The sequence below is a fragment of the Protopterus annectens genome, chromosome 4.part1 (assembly GCF_019279795.1).
Source record: "Protopterus annectens isolate FY-2018-M chromosome 4.part1, PAN1.0, whole genome shotgun sequence".
In the NCBI taxonomy this organism is placed as follows: Eukaryota; Metazoa; Chordata; order Ceratodontiformes; family Protopteridae; genus Protopterus; species Protopterus annectens.
Window position 1 is genome coordinate 353,726,788 of NC_056734.1, and position 22,146 is coordinate 353,748,933.

General features: G+C 44.0%; 1 protein-coding gene across 1 annotated transcript in view; it reads right to left on the minus strand.

Moving 5' to 3' along the window:
* Positions 1-22,146, minus strand: part of FAM168B (family with sequence similarity 168 member B) — a gene marked incomplete in the record, with an annotated part of 948,287 nt that overhangs the window by 371,437 nt on the left and 554,704 nt on the right. The window contains 1 exon segment of the mRNA XM_044070175.1: positions 20,815-20,957. Within this exon segment, the coding sequence (XP_043926110.1) occupies positions 20,815-20,957 (143 nt within the window).

Genomic DNA, 22,146 nt, shown 5'->3' on the forward strand with positions numbered 1-22,146 from the left:
GTACACTTACCATAAACGTAGATGTTAGAGTGTATTCACTATTGCAGTCATTACATTTGGGTAATCTGCTTGCAGGTTGCCCTCAGTCAGCCTGATTAACAAAGTCTTGAGTCCTGCAACGGTTACTGTCCTTTCTTCCATGACGTCAGGTCGTCAGGGGTATAAAACATGCAGCCGACATAATTACATCAGCTTTTCTTACCCCAGATGTCAGGTGCCCCCCAAATGGGGAGCAAATAAAATTAAAAACACAAAAATATACCTCCAACCAAAAGCAAATACACCAAAAAGGCTTTTAAGCATAGTAAAAGAAAGTAGAGGTATACTCAGAGAGGGGGGCTGGAGGGAGGGTAACCAGGACTGCAACACTGAATACACTCTAACATCTACATTTATGCAAAGTGTACACAACTGCACTATGTTGTTAGTGTTTCACTGTTGCAGTCATTACATTTGGGTAGATTCCCAAAGCTATGGTTGGGAGGAGAAATTTATACAGCATTAGGACCAGCTACAAGGCCCTGCAAGACAGCAGTGGCAAAGCCAGCTCTGGATTTAGAGAAAATTGGTAAATGACAATGCTTGGTGAAAATATGTACAGAACTCCAGGTAGCAGCTTCTAGAATATCCCTGGCAGGAACACCACTGAGAAAGGCTGCAGAAGTAGATGCAGCCCTGGTGGAGTGAGATCTGATCCCCTGGGGATAGGTTTTCCATGGTGCTTACAGCAGAAATGAATGCAATGGCTTATTCATTTAGAATGGTTTGTTTTGAAATAACCTTCCCCTCTGCCTCAGCAGCAAATGCTACTAGCAATTGTTCAGATTTTCTTAGAAATTTAGTTCTGTCCAAGTAGAATCTAAGTTGCCTGTGCACGTCCAAGGAATGCAGAATCCGTTCCCTTTTGTTCTGCGGATTGGTAAAGAAGGTTGGCAAATGAATGGGCTGATTAAGAGCCACACTGGAAACCACCTTGGGCATGAAGGATGGATTGGTCCTCAGAGATACCCTGTCCGCATGAAAGATGATGAAAGGCTCCACTGCCATAAGGACCTGTAATTCAGATATCCTTCTAGCTGAAGTGATTGCTAAAAGGAAGGCTACTTTCCAAGAAAGAAATTTTAAGTGCAGTAGCAGCTGGCTCGAAAGGAGGTACAGTGAGCTTCTCCAAAACAAAGTCAAGGTCCCAGGCAGGGGTAGGAGCACTCCTGTGTGATCTCAAGTTCTTTGCCCCTCTGAGATGCTGCTTGAGCAGGGGATGAGATAAGAGGGGTGGTTCTATGTTATAGTGAGCTGAAATAGCTAAAGCATGGATTTTAATAGGGGAAAAAGACAGGCCCTTGTGAAGCATCTCAGTTAGGTATTGCAAAATCTGAGGTAAATTGGGCGCTGCTGTGCTCATCCCTAAAGATTGGTTCCAGGCACAGAATCTTTTCCATTTGTCAGCACAAGATTTTCTAGTACTAGGTCTTCTCGGCTCCAAGATGACGTCCATCACAGGTTTGCTGAGGGATGCTAAGGGTGAATTTAAGTGATTAGCCAAGCTGCAAGGTTCAATGTTGGAAGCTGAGGGTGCAGAATTTGTCTCTCCTGCTGAGACAGCAAGGAAGGTGTCTGAGCCAGGTGCCATGGAGATATTTGTGACACACTGTGCAGGAGTGGGTACCAGTGTTGGCGTGGCCAGTCTGGAGCAATCAAAATCATTCTTGGTTTGTCCCATATGACTTTTAGCAGAACTTTGGAGAGCAGAGGCAGAGGGGGAAAGGCATAGACTGATAGGTTTTTCCAGCTGAAGGACAAAGCATCCACTTTCCAGGCTTTTTTGTGGGGAGCCCTTGTGCAAAATTTGTCCAACTGGTAGTTCTGGGGGGAGGCAAATAGATCCAAGTCTGAGCTCCCCCATCTGATTGTCAACATGTTGAAAATCTGTGGTTTCAGTTTCTACTCGTGCGGGTTCATGAGATTTCTGCTTAGTCCGTCTGCCAGTGTTTTCAATTTTTCTGACAGGAATTGAGCTTATAGATGCACTTGGTAGCTCAAGGCAGTGTTCCACAAAGCCGTGGCTAGTCTGCAGAGGGGGTAGGAATGTGTACCCCCCCTGCTTGTTTATGTACCAAATAACCGTGGCGTTGTCAGTCTACCATTACTTGTCCTGGAAGAATGTAGTCCTTGTAAGGCTGTCAGAGCATTCTGTACAGCTAACATTTCTTTTTGATTGATATGTAGGTGCATTTGATTTGGGTTCCATTTGCCCTGAATGTACTTCCCTGCCAGGTGAGCCCCCCATGCATAGTCTGATGCATCTGTAGTTAGGGTTTGGGCAGCAGGGGGTAGTGTGAATGGCAGTCCTTTGTTTTGGTGGCAGGCCTCTGCCCACCATAGGAACTCCAGGCGTAGGCAAGGTATGATAGTAATCATTGTTTCCAGGATGTTGACTCCATAGACTGTGCCACTGTAGTTTCCTCATATGCAGTCTTGCATATGGAATTAGAAGAATGCAGGAGGCCATGAACCTCAAAGGCTTGCAGTATCTGTCTTGCAGATCGTAGGGTTTTTGTGGCCACTTGTTTGAAGTTAGTTACCAAATGAATTTGCTTCTCTGGCGTGAGGAAAGCCATCTGGGCAGTTGTATTCAAGCTTGCACCCAGGAATGTAATCTGTTGAGAGGGTACCAGTTGTGATTTCGGTTTGTTTATGGTGTACCCCAGACAAGTTAGAACCTTTTTTACAAACGCCAGATGATTTAGAAGTATGCCCTGGTTTTCTGCCTGAATTAGGCAATCGTCCAGGTATGGATATATTTGAATATTTCTTTGCCTGCAAAATGCAATTACTGGAGCCAGGCACTTTGTGAATATCCTGGGCGCAGTAGACAAGCCAAAGGGCAGTGCAGAGAAAGTACAGTTTTGTACCTACCATAAATGTAGATGTCCGAACTGGATAGCATCTGCAGTCATAACAAGTGGGTTGTCCTGTCGTCAGGCAGCCCTGCAGTCGGCCGGATTCCAAAGTCCGGGTCCGGCTTCGGCTGATGTCGCACTCCACCCGACGTCATCTCTGTTGGTCTTCGGGTATAAAAGCATCAGCCGACGCCATTTTCCTCAGTGTTTCTTGCCCCAGATGCCAGTAGCCCTCTTGCAGGCTAAAATTTGGATAGATGCCAATGTTTCCAAATAGATAGAGGTAAACACAACAATAAGCATATATGTACATATATACAAACAAATACACCATAAGAGACTCCCCCCCAACAGCTAGCTATTAGGAGGGTAAACACCCTAGGAGTACCACAGAGGGAAGGAGGGAGGGTAATCCTGACTGCAGATGCTATCCAGTTCGACATCTACATTTATGGTAGGTACAAAACTGTACTATGTCCTTCATGGATGCATCTGCAGTCATAACAAGTGGGTAGAATACCATAGCCAACTAGGGAGGAGGATAAAAGTAGATTATGGTGTGTTTAGGATCCCTTGCAGTACAGCAGTGGCAAACCCTGCTCGGGATCTGGAATATAGAGGCAAATTATAATGCTTGGCAAATGTATGCACGGAGGTCCAAGTAGCCGCCTCAATAATGTCTTTGGTTGCCACTCCTCGTAAGAAGGCTGTGGTAGTGGCTGTTGCCCTTGTAGAATGAGGTCTTATGTTCTGTGGAATTGGTTTTCCATGGAAGGAGTAACAGTATCGTATGCAATTTCCTATCCATTTGGAGATTGTCTGTTTGGAAATAGCTTTTCCTTCCTTTCCTGTTGCATAGGCTACAAAAGTTGGTCAGTCTTTCTGCTATTTTTGTTCTGTCCAAGTAGTAGCGTAGCTGTCTATGTACATCCAAGGTATGCAGTATTCTTTCCCCTCTGTTTTGTGGGTTGGGAAAGAAGGTAGGTAGGTGGATTGCCTGGTTTAAAGATACTCTGGATACCACCTTGGGCATAAATGAAGGATTAGTCCTCATGGACACTCTATCTTGGTGGAAGATTAGGAAGGGTTGCACTGCCATTAAGGCCTGTAGTTCTGAAACCCTCCTTGCTGAAGTAATTGCCAGTAGGAAAGCAGTTTTCCATGACAGGTGTTGTAGGTCTGCTGTTGCTGCTGGTTCAAAGGGTGATAGTGTCAACTTTTCTAGCACAAAGTTTAAATCCCAAGCTGGTAATGGTGGTTTCCTTGGAGGTTTTACATTCTTGATTCCTCTGAGAAACTGCCTGAGCAAAGGGTGCGAAAAACAGGTGGATCAAAGCTGTATTCTGCTGAAATAGCTGATGCATGTATCTTGATGGAGGAGTAGGACAGGCCTGAATGAAGAAGTTCGCCAGATACTCCAGCATGTTAGGCATATCTATGTTTGACACATCTTTTCCTCTTTCCGTACTCCAAATGACAAACCTTTTCCATTTTCCAGCATAGTTCCTTCTTGTTGAAGGTCTGCGTTCAAGAATAATGTCTTTAACTCTTTGGGAAAGTTCTGGATTAGCTGCTGCTATGTGATGTTCCATGCAGTCAGTTGCAGGGTTTTGAGGTTTGGATGTATGATGCTGTAGTTGTTCTGAGTTAACATCAAAGGCATCAGGGTATTGGCCACATATTGTTCGAGACATGCTCTTCAGTAGTGGGTACCAGTGTTGTCTTGGCCAGTTTGGAGCTATCAGGATTATCCTTGGACGTTCTTCCTTGATTTTTAGTAGTACCTTGTGTATCAAAGGAAGAGGTGGGAATGCATATGCTGTTAGGCCTTTCCAGTTGAAGGAGAGTGAGTCCACTTTCCATGCTAGTGGGTGGAATGTCCTTGTGCAGAATTTTTGAGCTGGTGATTGAGAGGTGATGCGAATAGGTCTATCTGTGGCATTCCCCATTTCTTTGAGATGGTCTTGAAGATGTCCGGGTGCAGCTTCCATTCGTGGGCATCCAAGTGGTTCTGCTTAATATGTCTGCTAGAGTATTGTCTTTCCCGGTACAAATATTGCCTGTAACTGAATGTTGTAGCTGAGTGCCAGGGTCCACAGCTCCAAGGTCATTCTGCATAGGGGTATGAATGAGTGCCTCCGTGTTTGTTGATGTACCACATGACTGTGGTGTTGTCTGTCCTTATCATCAACTGGCCCTCTTTGAGGAATGGTTTGAACTTTTGGATTGCCAGTTTTACTGCCAGCATTTCTTTTAGATTGATGTGCAGGTGAAGTTGATCCTGTGTCCACAATCCTTGCACGCATTTGTCCAGCATGTGGGCCCCCCATCCTAGGTCTGAAGGGTCTGTTGTGATGGTCTGGCTTGGTTGACATCTGCGAAAGGGTAGGCCTGGGTTTGACTGGCATGCCTGAGCCCACCATAGGAACTCCTGTTTTAAGCATGGAATTAGTGGGATTTCTGTTTCTAGACTGTGTCTGTGTTGGGACCATAAATTCTTTAGGCACCACTGTAGTTTCCTCATATGTAGTCTGGCAAATGGGACCAAGATTATGCATGATGCCATGAAGCCCAAGGCCTGCAGAACTTTTCTTGCTGTTAACTTGTTCAGTTTTGTTAGTGCCAAGAAGTAAAGAGGAAGTTCTTTTGTTTTTCTGTAGTCAGGAATGCCATTTGTTGTACTGTGTCCAATTCCGGCCCAAGAATGTCCTTGTTTGGGATGGTATCAGCCTTGACTTTTGTAAATTGACTGTGTATCCCAGTGCTTGTAGCAAGTAAATGACCCTTTGTAAATCTGTTGTCAGCTTGCTTTTGTTGTCCCCTTGTAGCAGGCAGTCGTCCAGGTATGGGTAAATTTGAATTCCCTGTAGTCTGCAATGGGCGATTACTGATGCCAGGCATTTTGTGAATACTCTGGGCAGTAGATAAGCCAAAGGGCAATGCTGAGAATTGATAGTGCTCTGATCCTGCAAGAAATCTGAGGTATCTTCTGCAGATTGGTCGAATGGGGACGTGCAGGTATGCCTCCTTGAGATCTAGAGTTACCAGCCAAGACTCCTTGCCCAGCATGGGAAGAAGTTGCTGTAGGGTCAGCATTTTGAATTTTGGGACAATGATGTATGTATTTAAGGTGGACAGGTCGAGAATTGGTCTCCAACTTTTTCCTTTCTTGGAACTAGGAATAGTCTGGAATAGAACCCTTTCCTTGTTCTGCTGTTGGCACTCTTTCCACAGCTCTCATGTTTGCTAACTCCATTATCTGGCGTAGAGCCTCTGTTTTTGATTTGGAGGTAGATTTGGCATTCCTCTTTGACTGGTAAAGTGTGGAAGTGAAACCGTAACCTTGATCTATGGTTTGTAAAATCCACTTGTCTTTTGTTATGTAGTGCCAGTTCTTTGAAAATAAGGTTAACTTTCCGCCTAGAGGAGCTGCTATTTGTTCCCTGGTAGGCGGATTTAGGATTAAGTCACTGTGGTTGTGCTGATGTAGTGGCAGTGGCTGTGTCTGTGCCTCTGTTGTTACCTTGCCACTGTCGCCCTCTGTAGGCACCTCCTCTGGATTGGTTTCTGCCTCTGGAACGCCTATTCCTGCCCCTTTGAAATTTTGTGGAGTCAGGAAAGGACCAATTTTGGCAGGCCAGTTCCTGCTAAACCTTGGGGTTGAACCTGCAAGAAATCTTTAACAGTTTGAACAGATTTTGCCTTTTCTTCCATTTTCTTCATAACCTGCTGGGCAGGTGTACCAAACAAACTTGTCTTGTCCATAGGAGCATCTAGCAACTTAGCTTTAACATGATCCGTAAAGCTTGTTCCTTTAGCCATGCATGCCTTCTTATCACTGTGCCTGTCATGGCTGATCTAAATGAAGCCTCCAGTGCATCATAGCCACATTTTAAGGAATGGTTGCTAACCTGTTGTATGTTATTTACCATCTCTAATACATATTTCTTATCAAGAGATTCATCAGTGGTTAGTTTTTAGTTAACTGATCAAGCATAAACTCTTGGTATTGTATCATGTGAAACTGACAGTTTAAAGCTCTAGCTGAGAGAGTAGCTGAAGTGTAGACCTTTTACCCCATCTGTCTAATGACCTTGCTTCCCTTTCAGAAGGAATAGGGTTTTAGCTGTGGTCGCTACTGCCTTGGGACCCTGGGATATAGTTTCTGGGTCTGCAAGTGGGGCCTTGTAAAGGTGGTGATGAGTATCTGGCACCCTGTAAAATCTGTCTGGTTTGGCAGGGGCTGGGGTAAAGAATCTGGAGCGGAGCAAACATCATTGAAAGCATCATCCACCACAGAGAGAACAGGAGGTATAGCTAAGGGCCTGTGCTGTGGGAGGTGCAGAAAGGTCCTAAGTCTTTTCTGGAGTCTGAAAAATCCTGTTGCTGCCATTGGAACTGTTCTCGCATGGCATGCAAGGTTTCCCAAAGGAGAATTCTTCTGGTGGGGAAGCAGCTGGAATGGATTCTTCAGCATCAGAATCTTCAAAATTGGAGAAGGGAGCCTCTGGCTGGTCAGTTATGTCTGATTCATCAGCAGAATCATCAGAAGACACTGGCTCAGGGGCTCTGCCCTAGGTCTCTTCTCTGGGGGCTGAGAGGCCCTGTCTGGGTGAGATTGAGATCCTCTAATTAAAGAAATTAAATCTTCTGCCAAAGAAAGCATTTGAGAACTAGAAGAGGGCCTGGATGTGGTGGGTTTAACAGGCACTGATTTAGTAGTCTTGGCTGCTTTAGCCCTGGCGAAGGCCTTAATGGACATGGCTGCTGGAGGCCTAGCAGCACCACGTGCTGGGGTAGAGACATCCAAGGGGATGGTGTCTGATAAGTCAACCACCGTAGTGAGTAAAATTTCTGAGGTCGATTCAAGAGTTGTAGCAGGGGCCTCAGTTGTAAGAATAGGTTCAGCTGTACTCTGATCAGTTTTCTCGGTTTCGCCGAAACCGAGACACTCGCGTTTGCTTTACCGTGGCTTTGCACGAAACCGCGGACCGCGAGTGTCGGTCTTTATCTTTGCGGTTTTTGGTAGATTGGGTAGTCGGAGGATCCGACGGCATAATGTACGCAAAATCAGTACCGAAAAACTGTTCTGCAAACTCCGACCGACGCCTAAGCCGCTCGGTTGAAAGAGGCACAGGCCGAACAGGCTGCTACGTCGTGGGCTGGGCCTAAACAAGGCAGACAGTAAGAGTGGAAATCTTTATGAGGTATTTGTTTCCCACAGGTTAAACAATTGTTAACTTTTTCTGACATCGGCTGAGGCAAGAAAGAGTCCCCAACGGGTACTTAGCTTTAGAAGTCTTCGAAGTAGTATTCGGTAGAAGTAATCTCTGGATCCGACCGACCGGCACTTGCGAACAGCTTCTGCTTCGGGCGCCACGCGGCAAGAAAGACTGAGGAAAATGGCGTCGGCTGATGCTTTTATACCCGAAGACCAACAGAGATGACGTCGGGTGGAGTGCGACATCAGCCGAAGCCGGACCCGGACTTTGGAATCCGGCCGACTGCAGGGCTGCCTGACGACAGGACAACCCACTTGTTATGACTGCAGATGCATCCATGAAGGACATCTGATAATGCAAGTAGCCTGCTTTGAAGTGTAGGTATCTTCTGCAAGATTCCCTTATTGGGATGTGCAGGTATGCTTCTTTTAAATCTAGAGCTGCCAACCGGGCATCTTTGCCTAGCATAGGAAGTAATTGGTGAAGAGTCAGCATCTTGAATTTTGGAATGTTCAGAAGGGTGTTTACAGTAGACAGGTCCAGAATTGGATGCCATGATTTGTCTTTTCTGGGTAACAGGAAGAGCCTGGAATAGAAACATTGTCCCTTTTCCTCTTCTGGTACTAGTTGAATAGCCCCCCATGTTTAAGAGGGAAAGTAGTTATTTCTGAGCCTCTGCCCACTGATTTGGGGGCAGGTCTGGCCACCCGTTTGGTGTTGGCAATGTGTGGAAATGAAAACTGTATCCCTGGGACACTATATTTAAAGCACATTTGTCCTGGGTTATGAGTTCCCAGTTTTTTGCATGAAGAGCAATCTTTCCCCCCAAAGGGGCAGTTAAAAGGTAAGTGCTTGGTAATTTTAAAGGAAAGTCATTGAGACTGTTTACCATAGTGGGGTGTCATGTTATTTCCATATTTGGAAGAGGGGACCCCCATTGCTTAGTTCTGAGAGTCCCCTGGGACTGAAACCTGGTGCTTTTGGTGTGTCTGGGTCTGGCTTGAGAGGATCTGGACGGAGCTGGAAAGGACCAATTCTTAGTAGGCCAGTGTCTATTAAATCTTGGAGGTTGCACTTATAAGAAATCTTTTACAGTTTGCATAGCTTTAGCTTTATCTTCCATCTTTTTTAGAACTTCTTCAGCCTTATTGCCAAACAGGCGGTCCTGATTTAAAGGAGCATCCAACAATTTCTCTTTAACATGATCAGGCAGAGATTGCTCCTTAAGCCAAGATGCCTTAGACCCAGTAACAGCAGCCCTGCAAGAGGCCTCTAAAGAATCAAAACCCCATTGCAAAGTATGTTTTCCAACTTGTTCAGCAGAATACAATAAATCCTGTAAATCTTTATTTTCCACACAGTCATAAATCAACATCATTTTCTGTTTAAGCAGTCCAATAATATGCTGTTGATATTTTAACATATGAAATTGGCAGTTTAAAGCACTGATTGCCAAGGTTGCAGAAGTATAAACCTTTTTACCCCACCTAGTGCCCTGCAATCTCTATCAGAAAGGGTAGGATTGTAGAAGCCTTAATGCCCTTGGGCCCTTGAGAAATGGTTTCTGGATCTGCAACAGGATTTTTGAAAAGGAACTTGTGGGACGCAGGAACCCTGTAGTTTCTGTCAGGTTTACTAGGAGCTGGAGGGCAGGGAATCAGGGGCCCTACTCGATTCCGAGAACACATAATCAACAATGTCTAGTACAGGAGATACAACCAAAGGCCTATGCTGAGGTAGAAGGAGGAAACCCCTAAGCCTCTTTTTTGAATCAGAAAATTCCTTACTTTCCCAGTGGAAATGCTCCCTTAAGGTATGTAAAGTTTCCCCAAAAGAAAAATCCTCAGGGGGGGGGGAAGCAGAGGGAATGGAATCCTCTGCATCAGAATCCTCATAAGTAGGTATGGACAAATCTAGGTCATTAGAAGAGTCAGAAGAAACAGAGTCCTGATCAAAAAATTCATACTCAAGCTCAGTCCTAGGCCTCTTAGGGGGGGTTGACTACCCCTGATTAGAGTAATTAGATCTTCAGCCATTTTGATCACTTGATTTTAGGCATAGGGGCCTGAACATGTGGCCTGGGTGCCGTTTTTTTAGACATGGATTGAGATTTAGGCCTAAGTATTGAAGGTGGAGTCGGTTTAATATGCAAGTCTGTAGGCCTGAATACACCCACAGAAGCCGGTGCCTGCACAGGAGCTCTGGACCCATCCAAGGTAGAGACATCCGCGGATTCCATATGAGAAGCATCTCATGGCATACCGGACTCCGAATGGGTCGCAGTAGAGGCCTGCGAGTCAAAAGTAGCGGGTATTAGGGGCTGCGAAAGCTCCTCACTGAGTACTGGCGGACTAGTGTCTGGCTTAGAAGCGTTGTTGGCAGTTTTGGACCTCGACGGCCTGTCTCTGTCTTTATCTTTGTGTTTTTTCAGAATCCCGGTAGTCGGATGGCTAACCGACGTCATTTCTGGATAATTAAACCGAGAACCGAAATGTTTAGAGGCAAAAATGTACCGAAGACAGAGCGCTGATTAAATAAAGCACAAAACCGACAGCAAGGTACGTCGTTGGTCAAGGCCTAGGCAAGGAATACAGTACAAATGAAAATCTTTATGAGGTACTTGCTTTCCACAAGTAATGCAATTTATTAACTTTTACTGACATCGGTAAGGAGCAAGAAAAAGTTTCCCCAACGGGGTACTTCGCTTTAAGTTGAAGACTTTGGTTCTGAAACTCGAAAACGAAAATTTCAGGAGTTGGCCGACCAGCACTTGCGAACTGCTTCTGCTTCGGGCACCGCACGGCAAGAAAAACTGATTTAATGACGTCAGCTGCATGTTTTATACCCCTGACGTCATGGAAGAAGGGACAGCAACCGACGCAGGACCCAAGACTTTGTTAATTAGGCCGACTGAGGGCAACCTGCCAGCAGATTACCCAAATGCAATGACGCAACAGTGCAACAGTGTAACACGAAAAACATCTTGCTGAGCTACCCGTTTTCTTAGGAAACAATACAGCTCATCTCAGACAAACCCCATTTGTATGTCAGATCCAGTTCTGTTTGCAGAATCCATTCATTTGGGTCAAGGAGGAATCTGCTCAGACTATTTTAGTAGGATGTCCTGAGCTGAGATGAGACTTCAACCCTCAGGGATTAGCTAGAAAACCACAAATTTTATGAGGAGCAGACCAAAAATAGGTTTAAAAAATCTGGACAGTTGAGAGGTATGGGTAAGAGAGACATTCCTGTTTCTAAGGATTTCTAAATGGTTGTCATGGGACTGCTTTTTGTTAATCAAACCATAATGAGACATTTCCAGGCAAAGACGAGGCGCATCCTACACAGACTTTGACTACTTATGCGGCTTTTATGAAAAACAGGTGGACTCTAGAAATACTCTGTAGGCATCGACCTGGTCTTCTGTGCACACATTTACAAAACACTACAAGCTTCATTCTTTCTCTACGTCCAGGCAACACTTTGCTAGGACTATTCTCCTGGACTCATACTTCCTCCTCTTCCTTCTAAGCTATGGTACTCATCCTATACAGATTACACTACTGCAGTAGCAATTAATGATGCACACAGTACAGTAAATTTTTGAACATTTTACTTCTGCAGTATATACACCTCCCTCCATTTTGTTTTTAATGCTAGGTGTGGGTTTTTCAACACTTTTTTCTACTGACACATACCAATCAGGCAGTGTCCGAGTTAAGAAAGTCATGAGAGTCTAATCGCTGATTTTATACCACTCTCCTCAAGCTCTTCAGTGGCTAGGGTGTGTGGAACGTATTCTAAAGCTTTAGAAGCTGGCCAGTTGTCTTAACTTGGGTAAGATGCATCCCAAATGGCTTAGGCTACTACAACCAGTTTTAAGGTCAGCATTTTGAATTCTGAACCAAGAAGAAAGGTGCTCAGTCTGAAAAAGTTTGAAATGTGCCTCCTATTGCTTTCTTTTCCAAAAACCAGAAAAAGTCTGGAGTAAAAGCATTTTTCTTATTGTGAAGGGGGAATAGTCTCCAACTTCCTAAGTTAGAGGCTCTGAAATAATTTGGAGAGAAATTAAATTTGGTTCCTCAGAAAGAGGAGTGAATGCCCACTGAAGCCTGAAACCATGTTGTAGGATACTTGGCACCCATGATGGTTCATCTCCTAGGCCCCTGCTTGTAAATGTTTAATCTCCCAACCCCCCCTGCTTACACTTATCAAGGCTATCAGAACTTGTTAGAGATTTGGGATGCATGGCTAGTTTTAAAAAGGCCCCTGTGGTCATTAGCCTAGTAAACACAAATGAACCTATAAAAGAGTCTAAAGTTAGTGATTTCTAAATTGGAAGACAAATGGATAGAATATCTGCAATTCTAAGAGAAAAACCAGGGTGTGAGTGGTAGAAGACAGGAGGTCAAGGTTAGTCTTTTTCTTTTGAAAGAAGGATCAATGAGTCCTCCCTTTTTTCTACTATTATCTAAACATTTAATTTATCATACTTGTTACACTTAAAAGAATTTTCAAAGGAAACACCTTAGGCTGAATGGGTAACTTCATTAGCATTTGGGAATGGTAGACAAGAACAGCTGCTTAACTTCTTACATTCAGTTGCCACTTTCCCTTCCAGCTTCTTAAACATCTCAGCTGACGAATTTCAATTCAGATTTTTTTTTTCAAAGGGGCATTTAAAAGATAAGCCTTTATGTTCTCTGCAAAGTGTTCTAGCCTAACTCAGGCATTCATATGCATTACAGTTCCAGTAGTAGCAGCACTGAAGACAAGGCACACAGCAGCATGAGTACACTTGGAGTGTGCTTAGTGACTTAGAAGGCAGAGATGCCTTATTTCCAGCAGACTGGTTTTAACCTCAGAGTTAGGGATGTTAGCCAAATATTGCTGTGTATTTGCAAATGCAGACAAAAAAGGTACTATAAGACAGCTTTGACAATTAATTGCATGAAAGGCCAAAACAGAGATATAAAAACATTTTTGCCAAATCTAGCAAAGGCACATCTATCCTTGTCAATTGGGATACGACCAGGCAAAGAAAAGGTTTTAGTACTTCTGTCCCTATCTAGAAAAATATGTGTGTATACAACAAGGTTTTTACAGAGTAAAGGTTTGAAAGTCTGGAGAAACTTGCACTATGGTGAAAGCCTCCTCTGAAGCACCTAAGACTTAGTGGGATGGCCACAGGCCCTGGTGAGTCCATGTTGATGAGATCATATTTCTTTTGTGAACTTGACATATATTTTCCTTCCTACTTAAAAAATATCTTATTTTGGAGACAGTAACTCTAAAGGAGATTTCCTCATTTGGGGAAACTGAGGAAATAGTATTCTCAGATTTTAACTCACAGGCAGTGGGAAAGATGTTTTTTCTAATCGTTCCTGATCACATTCAGAAATGTTTTCCTCAAAGGAGGAAGGAACTTCTCTTCCTCTTCACTGGAGTGAAGGAAAAGAAGGCTGGAAAATGGCTGAAGGGATGACTGCCTTAAATAAGTCATGTTCAAAATTAAACCAATCTTCCCGAGTTCCTATTTGAAAAGAGGGAGTAGGAGAGGGAGACGTGTGCTTCGTCTTCTGAGTGCACTTCTTTGGAGTCACAAGTTGTATGATATTTGGTGATGAATTCACAGAATGGATTTCAAGAGCATCCTACAGACATACTCCCATACCAGTACTTGGTGTAGGAATCCCTAACCCTCAGGGAAAATAACATGTTCTCTCTTACCAGCAGACTCCACAAGATGAAAGGTTTGTAGTGACGTGTGAGGCTCTTGGGCCATAGTGGCCTCCAAGTGGGATGGACTAGAGGGCCCAGTAAAAGAATGAAAGCCCAGGGCTGCATAAGTGGTTTAGCAGAGTCACTGATCTCACTTCACTTTTTAAATTCTTGTTCAGTGTGGGGTGGGGGCACTGCTGGGAAACCAGACATGGTTGCCAAATCTTTGATATTTATTTTCAGGAAGTACTCTAAGGGAGTTAAGCCTGCTCCCAACCGATTTAGGCATACAGGACAGACAAATCTGACAAATGCACACTGCTTTCTTTAAGACAAAAAAAAAAAAAAAAAAAAAAACTAGAATGCATGCCTGTTTTTGTTTTCCACAAGATCATGTGCCCTTTCTGACAGAAATAAGACAGAATATTTGAAAAATCTCCAAATAAGAAGGAAAGATCCTCAAATAGATATTTATATGCCTGAAGCTTATGTAGCTGACCTCCAACATTACAAGTCCCAAAGCTAATGAAAGTCTGCATGAAGGTATTGACAAGAAGGTTTTGAATTTTGGCTTTTTCATACGACCCTCTTACACTAGCATATACTGCTGTGCTAAAGACAGATGTGTAGTGTGTGAGGAAGTAACCTGGAGCTTTGCAGACTGGCCAGACAGATGGTGTCCATGGCAAAATATGTCCCATACTGGGTATTGCTAAAGCAATTTAATGAAGGCCATCTGCTAGTACAGTAAAAGTGTACTTAACTGCAATTTTAAAAATGGACCACTTGAGTTTGGCAAAACACTACTGCAGTGATGTCATGTGTCTGAAATGCCTGAGGTTAATGCAGCAGCCCTTTGCCTTTCCGAAATGATACCACTGAAAGCCATCTAAACAAGTCTTCTTAAAAGATCTCCAACAGAAATGGTGTATGCTAAAATGTTTAATGTACTCATTCTAATAACAGGAAATGCTTACAGCATACAATGTGCTGGGAGAGGTACTGAGTACTTTGGTTCTCATGAGAAGAGGCAGCTAGACACTGGAAATAATAATGTAGAGAACTTCCACAGAAAGTACAGTTTTGTACCTACCATAAATGTAGATGTCCGATAGGAATGCATCTGCAGTCCTTACAAATGGGTTGTCCTGTCGTCAGGCAGCCCTTCGGTCGGCCGGATTCCAAAGTCTGGGTCCGGCTTCGGCTGGTGTCGCACTTCACCCGACGTCATCGCTGCAGTTTTTCGGGTATAAAGGCATCAGCCGACGCCATTTTCCTCAGTGTTTCTTGCCCCAGATGCCAGGTGCCCTCTTGGATGGTTAAATTTGGATAAATGCCAATGTTTCCAAATAGTAGAGAGCAAACACATAAAATAAGCATGTATGTACATATATACAAACAAATACACCATAATAGATCCCCAAGCTAGCTGAAGGATGGCAAATACCCTAGGAGTACCTCAGAGGGGAAGGTGGGTGGGTAATCCTGACTGCAGATGCATTCCTATCGGACATCTACATTTACGGTAGGTACAAAACTGTATTATGTCCTTCAAGGATGCATCTGCAGTCCTTACAAATGGGTAGAATACCATAGCTAAACAAGGGGAGGAGGAAAAGAGTAGAGATTATGGTGTAGCTAGGATCCCTTGCAAAATAGCAGTGGCAAAACCTGCTCGGGATCTAGAGTATAAAGGTAAATTGTAATGCTTGGCAAATGTATGCACGGAGGTACAAGTAGCAGCCTCTATAATGTCCTTGGTAGCCACTCCTCGTAAGAAAGCTGTGGTAGTGGCTGTAGCCCTTGTGGAGTGAGGCCTGATGTTCTCTGGAGTTTTCTTTCCATGGTAGGAGTAACAAAATCTAATGCAATTTCCTATCCATTTGGAGATTGTCTGTTTTGAAATTGGTTTTCCTTCCTTTCCTGAGGCATATGCTACCAGAAGCTGGTCAGTTTTTCTATTGGACTTGGTCCTGTCCAGGTAGTAGCGTAATTGCCTATGTACATCCAAGGTATGCAAGAGTCTTTCTCCCCTGTTCTGTGGGTTTGGGAAGAATGTAGGTAGGTGGATAGCCTGATTTAATGACACTCTAGATACCACCTTAGGCATAAATGTAGGATTTGTTCTCATGGACACTCTATCTTGATGGAAGATCAGGAAGGGTTGCACTGCCATTAATGCCTGTAGTTCAGAGACCCTTCTTGCTGAAGTTATTGCCAGCAGGAAAGCAGACTTCCAGGATAAGTATTGTAATTCTGCTGTTGCTGCTGGTTCGAAAGGGGGAAGTGTCAATTTTTCTAGCACAAAGTTAAAGTCCCATGCTGGCAATGGTGGTTTCCTGGGAGGTTTTACATTCTTAATTCCTCTCAGAAACTGTCTGAGCAGAGGATGAGAGACGACAGGAGGATCCAAGCTGTATTCTGCTGAAATAGCTGATGCATGTATCTTGATGGAAGAATAGGACAGGCCTGTATGGAAGAGCTCTGCCAAGTACTCCAGGATGTTGGCCATGTTTACCAGTGTCACATCTTCTCCCTTTGCAGTACTCCAAATGAGATATCTTTTCCATTTTGCTGCATAATTCTTTATTGTTGAAGGTCTACGAGCCTCCAGGATTATGTCTTTAACCCTTTGGGATAAATTTGGGTTAATTGCTGTTATGTAATGTTCCAGGCAGTTAGCTGCAGAGTTTTCAGGTTTGGATGCAGGATGTTGTAGTTGTTCTGTGTTAACAGTAATGGGATCAGGGGTAGTGTCCATATTTGATCCCGAGACATGCTCCTCAGCAATGGGTACCAATGTTGTCTTGGCCAGTCTGGAGCTATCAGAATGATCCTTGGACGGTCCTCTTTGATCTTCAGAAGCACCTTGTGCATCAAAGGAAGTGGTGGGAATGCGATGCTGTCAGGTTTTTCCAACTGAAAGATAGGGAGTCCACCTTCCAAGCAAGTGGGTGGTACGTCCTTGTGCAGAATTTCTTTAGCTGGTGATTGAGTGGGGATGCAAACAAGTCTATTTGTGGTAATCCCCATTCTCTTGTGATGGCTTTGAAGATGTCCGGATGCAGCATCCATTCGTGGGCATCTGTGGTAGTTCAGCTTAATATGTCTGCTAGAATGTTTTCTTTTCCCGGTACAAAAATTGCTTGTAACTGAATGTTGTAGCTCAGAGCCACATCCCATAGGTCCAGTGCCAGCCGGCATAGAGGATATGAATGTCTGCCTCCCTGTTTGTTAATGTACCACATAACTGTGGTGTTGTCTGTCCTTATCATCAACTGACCTTCTTGGAGAAATGGTCTGAATGACTGGATTGCCAATTTTACTGCCAGCATTTCCTTTAGATTTATGTGTAGGCGCAGCTGGTCTTGAGTCCATAAGCCTTGTATGCACTTGCCTAGCATGTGTGCCCCCCCAACCGAGGTCTGAGGCATCTGTTGTGACGGTTTGGCTTGGTTGACTGTTGCAGAAGGGCAATCCTGTGTTTGATTGACAGGCCTGAGCCCACCATAGGAACTCTTGCTTCAGGCATGGGATTATTGGAATTTTGGTTTCTAGGCTGTGCTTGTGTTGGGACCACAAATTCTTTAGGTACCACTGTAGCTTTCTCATATGCAGTCTGGCATGAGGGACCAGAATTATGCAGGATGCCATGAAGCCTAGGGCTTGCAGTACTTTTCTTGCAGTTAGATGGTTCTGCTTTGTTAATGCCAAGTAGTAGAGAGGTAGTTGCTCTTTCTTTTCTGCAGTTAGGAATGCCATTTGTTTTGATGTGTCCAGCTCTGCACCCAGAAAGGTTATTCTTTGGGATGGAATCAGCCTTGACTTTTTGATATTGACTGTATATCCCAGGGCTTGCAGCAGGTAAATGACTCTTTGCAAGTCTTCTGTTAGCCTGCTTTTGTTGTCCGCTTGTATCAGGCAGTCGTCCAGGTAGGGATAAATTTGGATCCCCTGAAGTCTGCAATGAGCAATTACTGATGCCAGGCATTTCGTGAACACTCTGGGCGCAGTAGATAAGCCAAAGGGCAATGCTGAAAATTTATAATGCTCTGATCCTGCAAGAAATCTGAGTTATCTTCTGCAAATTGGTCGTATAGGGACGTGCAGGTATGCCTCCTTGAGATCTAGAGTTACCAGCCAAGACTCCTTGCCCAGCATGGGAAGAAGCTGCTGTAGGGTCAGCATTTTGAATTTTGGAACAATGAGGAATGTGTTTAAAACGGACAGGTCTAGAATGGGTCTCCATTTGTTTTCTTTTCTTGGTACCAGGAAGAGTCTGGAGTAAAATCCCTTTCCTTGCTCCATAGATGGTACCTTTTCCACAGCTCTCATTCTTAATAGCTGAGATATTTGCTTTAGAGCTTCTGCCCTTTGAGTAGGTGGTAGGTTTGGCATTCCTCTTTCCTGGTAGAGTATGGAAATGGAACCTGTAACCTTGGTCTATAGTTTGCAAAATCAATTTTTCCCTTGTGATGCAATGCCAGTTCTTTGAAAATAAGGTTAGCTTTCCGCCTAAGGGTGCTTCTAGTTGTTCCCTGGTAGGCGGTGCCACTGCCAAGTCACTGTGATTGAGTTGTTGTAGTGGTGGTGGCTGCGTCGGTGCCTCGCTGGTTGTTACCTTGCCACTGGCGTCCCCTGTAGGCACCCCTGGATTGGTTTCTGCCTCTAGAACGCCTATTCCTGCCTCTCTGTGTCTTAGAGGAGTCCAGAAAGGACCAATTCTTGGAGGGCCAGTTCCTGCTAAACCTTGGAGGTTGAACCTGTAAGAAATCTTTCACTGTTTGTACAGATTTCGCCTTCTCTTCCATCTTTTTTAGTACCTGCTGTGCAGGGGAACCAAATAAATTGACCTTGTCCATGGGTGCATCCAAAAGCTTTGATTTGACATGGTCTGGTAATGCCTGTTCTTTCAACCATGCATGTCTCCTGATAACTGTGCCAGTCATGGCTGATCTAAAGGAAGCCTCCAGTGCATCATAGCCACATTTTAAAGAATGGTTACTAACCTGCTGTATGTTATGTACCATTTCCTGAACATATTTTTATCTAAAGATTCTTCAGAGGACAGCTTTTTAGTTAACTGGTCAAGCATAAACTCTTGATATTGAATCATATGAAATTGGCAGTTCAAAGCCCTAGCTGACAAAGTAGCAGAAGTGTAAACTTTTTTACCCCATCTCTAAGGACCTGGATTCCCTTTCAGAGGGAGGGGTTTTAGTAGAAGTAGCTGCTACAGCTTTAGGGCCCTGGGAGATAGTCTCTGGATCTGCAAAAGGAGCCTTGTATAAATGGTGATGAGTGTCTGGGACCCTGTAGAACCTATCGGGCTTAGCAGGAGCCGGAGGTAATGAATCAGGAGCAGAGCAAGCATCATTAAATGCATCATCTACAACAGAAAGAACTGGAGGTATAGCTAAAGGCCTATGTTGTGGCAAATGTAGAAAGGTTCTAAGCCTTTTTCTGGAGTCTGAGAAATCTTGGCCCTGCCACTGAAATTGTTCCCTCATAGCATGCAAGGTTTCCCCAAAGGAAAATTCCTCAGGTGGAGAGGCTGAAGGAATGGACTCATCAGCATCAGAGTCTTCGTAAGGGGAATAAGGAGCCTCAGGAGGGTCTGTATGTTCTGAGTCATCAGAGGAATCATCTGTGGATACTGGCTCAGGGGGCTCTGCTCTAGGCCTCTTTTCTGGAGGTGGGAGAGAGGTCCTGTCTGGATGAGGCTGGGATCCACGAATTAAAGAAATTAGATCCTCAGCCAAAGAAAGCATATGGGAGCTGGTGCTGGGCCTGTGTGAGGGGGGTTTGGCAGGCACCGTTTTTGAAGCTTTGGCTGCTTTAGCCCTGGCAAAGGCTTTAATAGACATGGCTGCAGGAGGCCTAGCAGCTCCACGTGCAGGGGTTGAAATATCCAGGGGAATAGTGTCTGATAATTCCTGAGAAACCGCAACAGAAGGTTGGATTTCAGAAGCCGATTCTACCAGGGTAGAGGAGGCCTCGGTAGAAGGCATGGTTTCGGCTGAAGAAAGAACCGCTTGCTCGGTTTCGGCCGAAACCGAGACACTCGCGTTTGCTTAATCGCGTTTCGCCGAAACCGCGGACCGCGAAAGTGTCGGTCCTTTTCTTTGCGCTTTTGGTAATTTGCGTTGTCGGAGGATCCGACGGCATAATATAGGCAAAATCAGAGCCGAAAATCTGTTCAGCAAACTCCGACCGACGTTTAAGCGTCCGTCTGTTAAAAGAAGCACAGGCTAGACAAGCTGCTACGTCGTGGTCTGGGCCTAAACAATGTATACAGTAGGAGTGGAAATCCTTATGAGGTATTTGTTTCCCACAAGATAAACAGTTATTCACTTTCCCTGACATCGGCTGAGGCAAGAAAGAGTCCCCAATGGGGTACTTCGCTTTTAGAAGTCTTCGAAGTAGTATTCGGTAGTAGTAATCTCTGGATCTGACCGACCGGCACTTGCGAACAGCTTCTGCTTCGGGCGCCACGCGGCAAGAAAGACTGGGGAAAATGGCGTCGGCTGATGCCTTTATACCCGAAAAACTGCAGCGATGATGTCGGGTGAAGTGCGACACCAGCCGAAGCCGGACCCAGACTTTGGAATCCGGCCGACCGAAGGGCTGCCTGACGACAGGACAACCCATTTGTAAGGACTGCAGATGCATCCTTGAAGGACATCAGCAGGCGTCTAACACACAGCATTAAAACATACTAGGGAATGGATGCCTTTTCTTGTCTAAGTACCATTTTTTAGTAGTATTCTACACCATCTGTCCCAAACATTATAAAGTTAACTTTGCACTTCAATACTGTGAATAAAACTTCATTTTCTGGTAGACTGCTACACTACGTACATAAAGTAGTTTTGCCTAAGTGCTGTTACAAAACTTGACATATGTCCATACATTTGAGTAGTTTGGCTGATGAGCTTATTAACAGCTTGTGAAAGCTCTGGCTTACTTACCTGTGCATATGGGTTCTGCTGGGGGTAAGCAGTCCGCACTGGATATACTGCTGTCTGGTAAGGATTTGGTGATGTTGAATAAGGTGGTACTGCACTACTGGTTGGAGAGCAGGACACTTTGTATGCTGTGCCAGGTGTGTACCCTGTAATGAAACAAGCAAAACCTAAAAAGATAAGCTCCTTGCTTTCTGGTGCTGAAATTATGGCGCAAAAGTCATGTAAATAAATCTGTTTTCAAGCAATGATTTAAGACAGACTAAAACTCAATACTACTAAAACTCAAAAGTCCACTTACTTTGAAAGAGGCAATATGCTTTTGTTTCAAACTCTAAAACTGACTTACGGACATGTAAATTAACTGGAATCAATGAAACGGTTTATAATGAACAAATTCTGATATGATGATGGAGGAACGAAAGACATTTCCACTCTAGCTGTGAAATACTTTACACCTTGTCAATTTAATGATTAAATACAGAGCTTGTAAAATGAGTGCCAAAGTCAATAAGACATTACTCCACCCTTTGTTTTAAATGTTAGGTTAATGCTTTATCGTAACAGTAGCTTGATGCTTGAAACCATAAAATAGTCAACATAGACTACTTTGCAATACATAAAACAATAAAAGTGAAGTTCATTTCATAGCTGAACTATGAAAGGCACTTATGAATGCTGCTTTTGTATCTGCCATAGAAACCCAAAACAGACTCCATGCATCAAAACAGCTGCCCTTCTGTACTCTGGTTATGCACTTCTACACAGCTGTTTGATAACATCTCTACATGAACTTACTCCTTTCAATAATGTCCCACCTAGCAGAACAAAAAAGAACACATGATGAAGAACCAGAATCTCACACTACTTTTTGGGTAAAGATGTAAAACAGGGAGCAGTAGCAATGAATGTTAGAAAGGAAGAATTCTAGTATGACTGACCATGGCAAAATCAAATTCTTACAAAACTTAACTTTAATGAAGCTGCTAGAATAAGTATTGTCTGATGAGCAGCTGGAAGCATGTACTTGCATCCTAAGAAGCACCGGTCCATGAGGATACCCTGTCCTTGTGAAAAATGAGATAAGGGGGTTTAGAAGATTAGGCTTGAATCTCAAACTCTCCTAACAGAGGTTATAGCTACTAGAAAGTGTTTTTCCAAGACAGAAATTTTAATGCATACTTGGCTGCTGGTTCAAAAGGAGAAGCAGTTAAAGCCCAGGTAGTAAGGAAAGTTTCCAAGGAGGTACGGGATCCTTCAAAGGGGGTCTCAGGCCTTTCAAAAATACTTTACAAGTTTTGGCAGACACCAGTGAAGAATTTGAAATTCCAACATGCT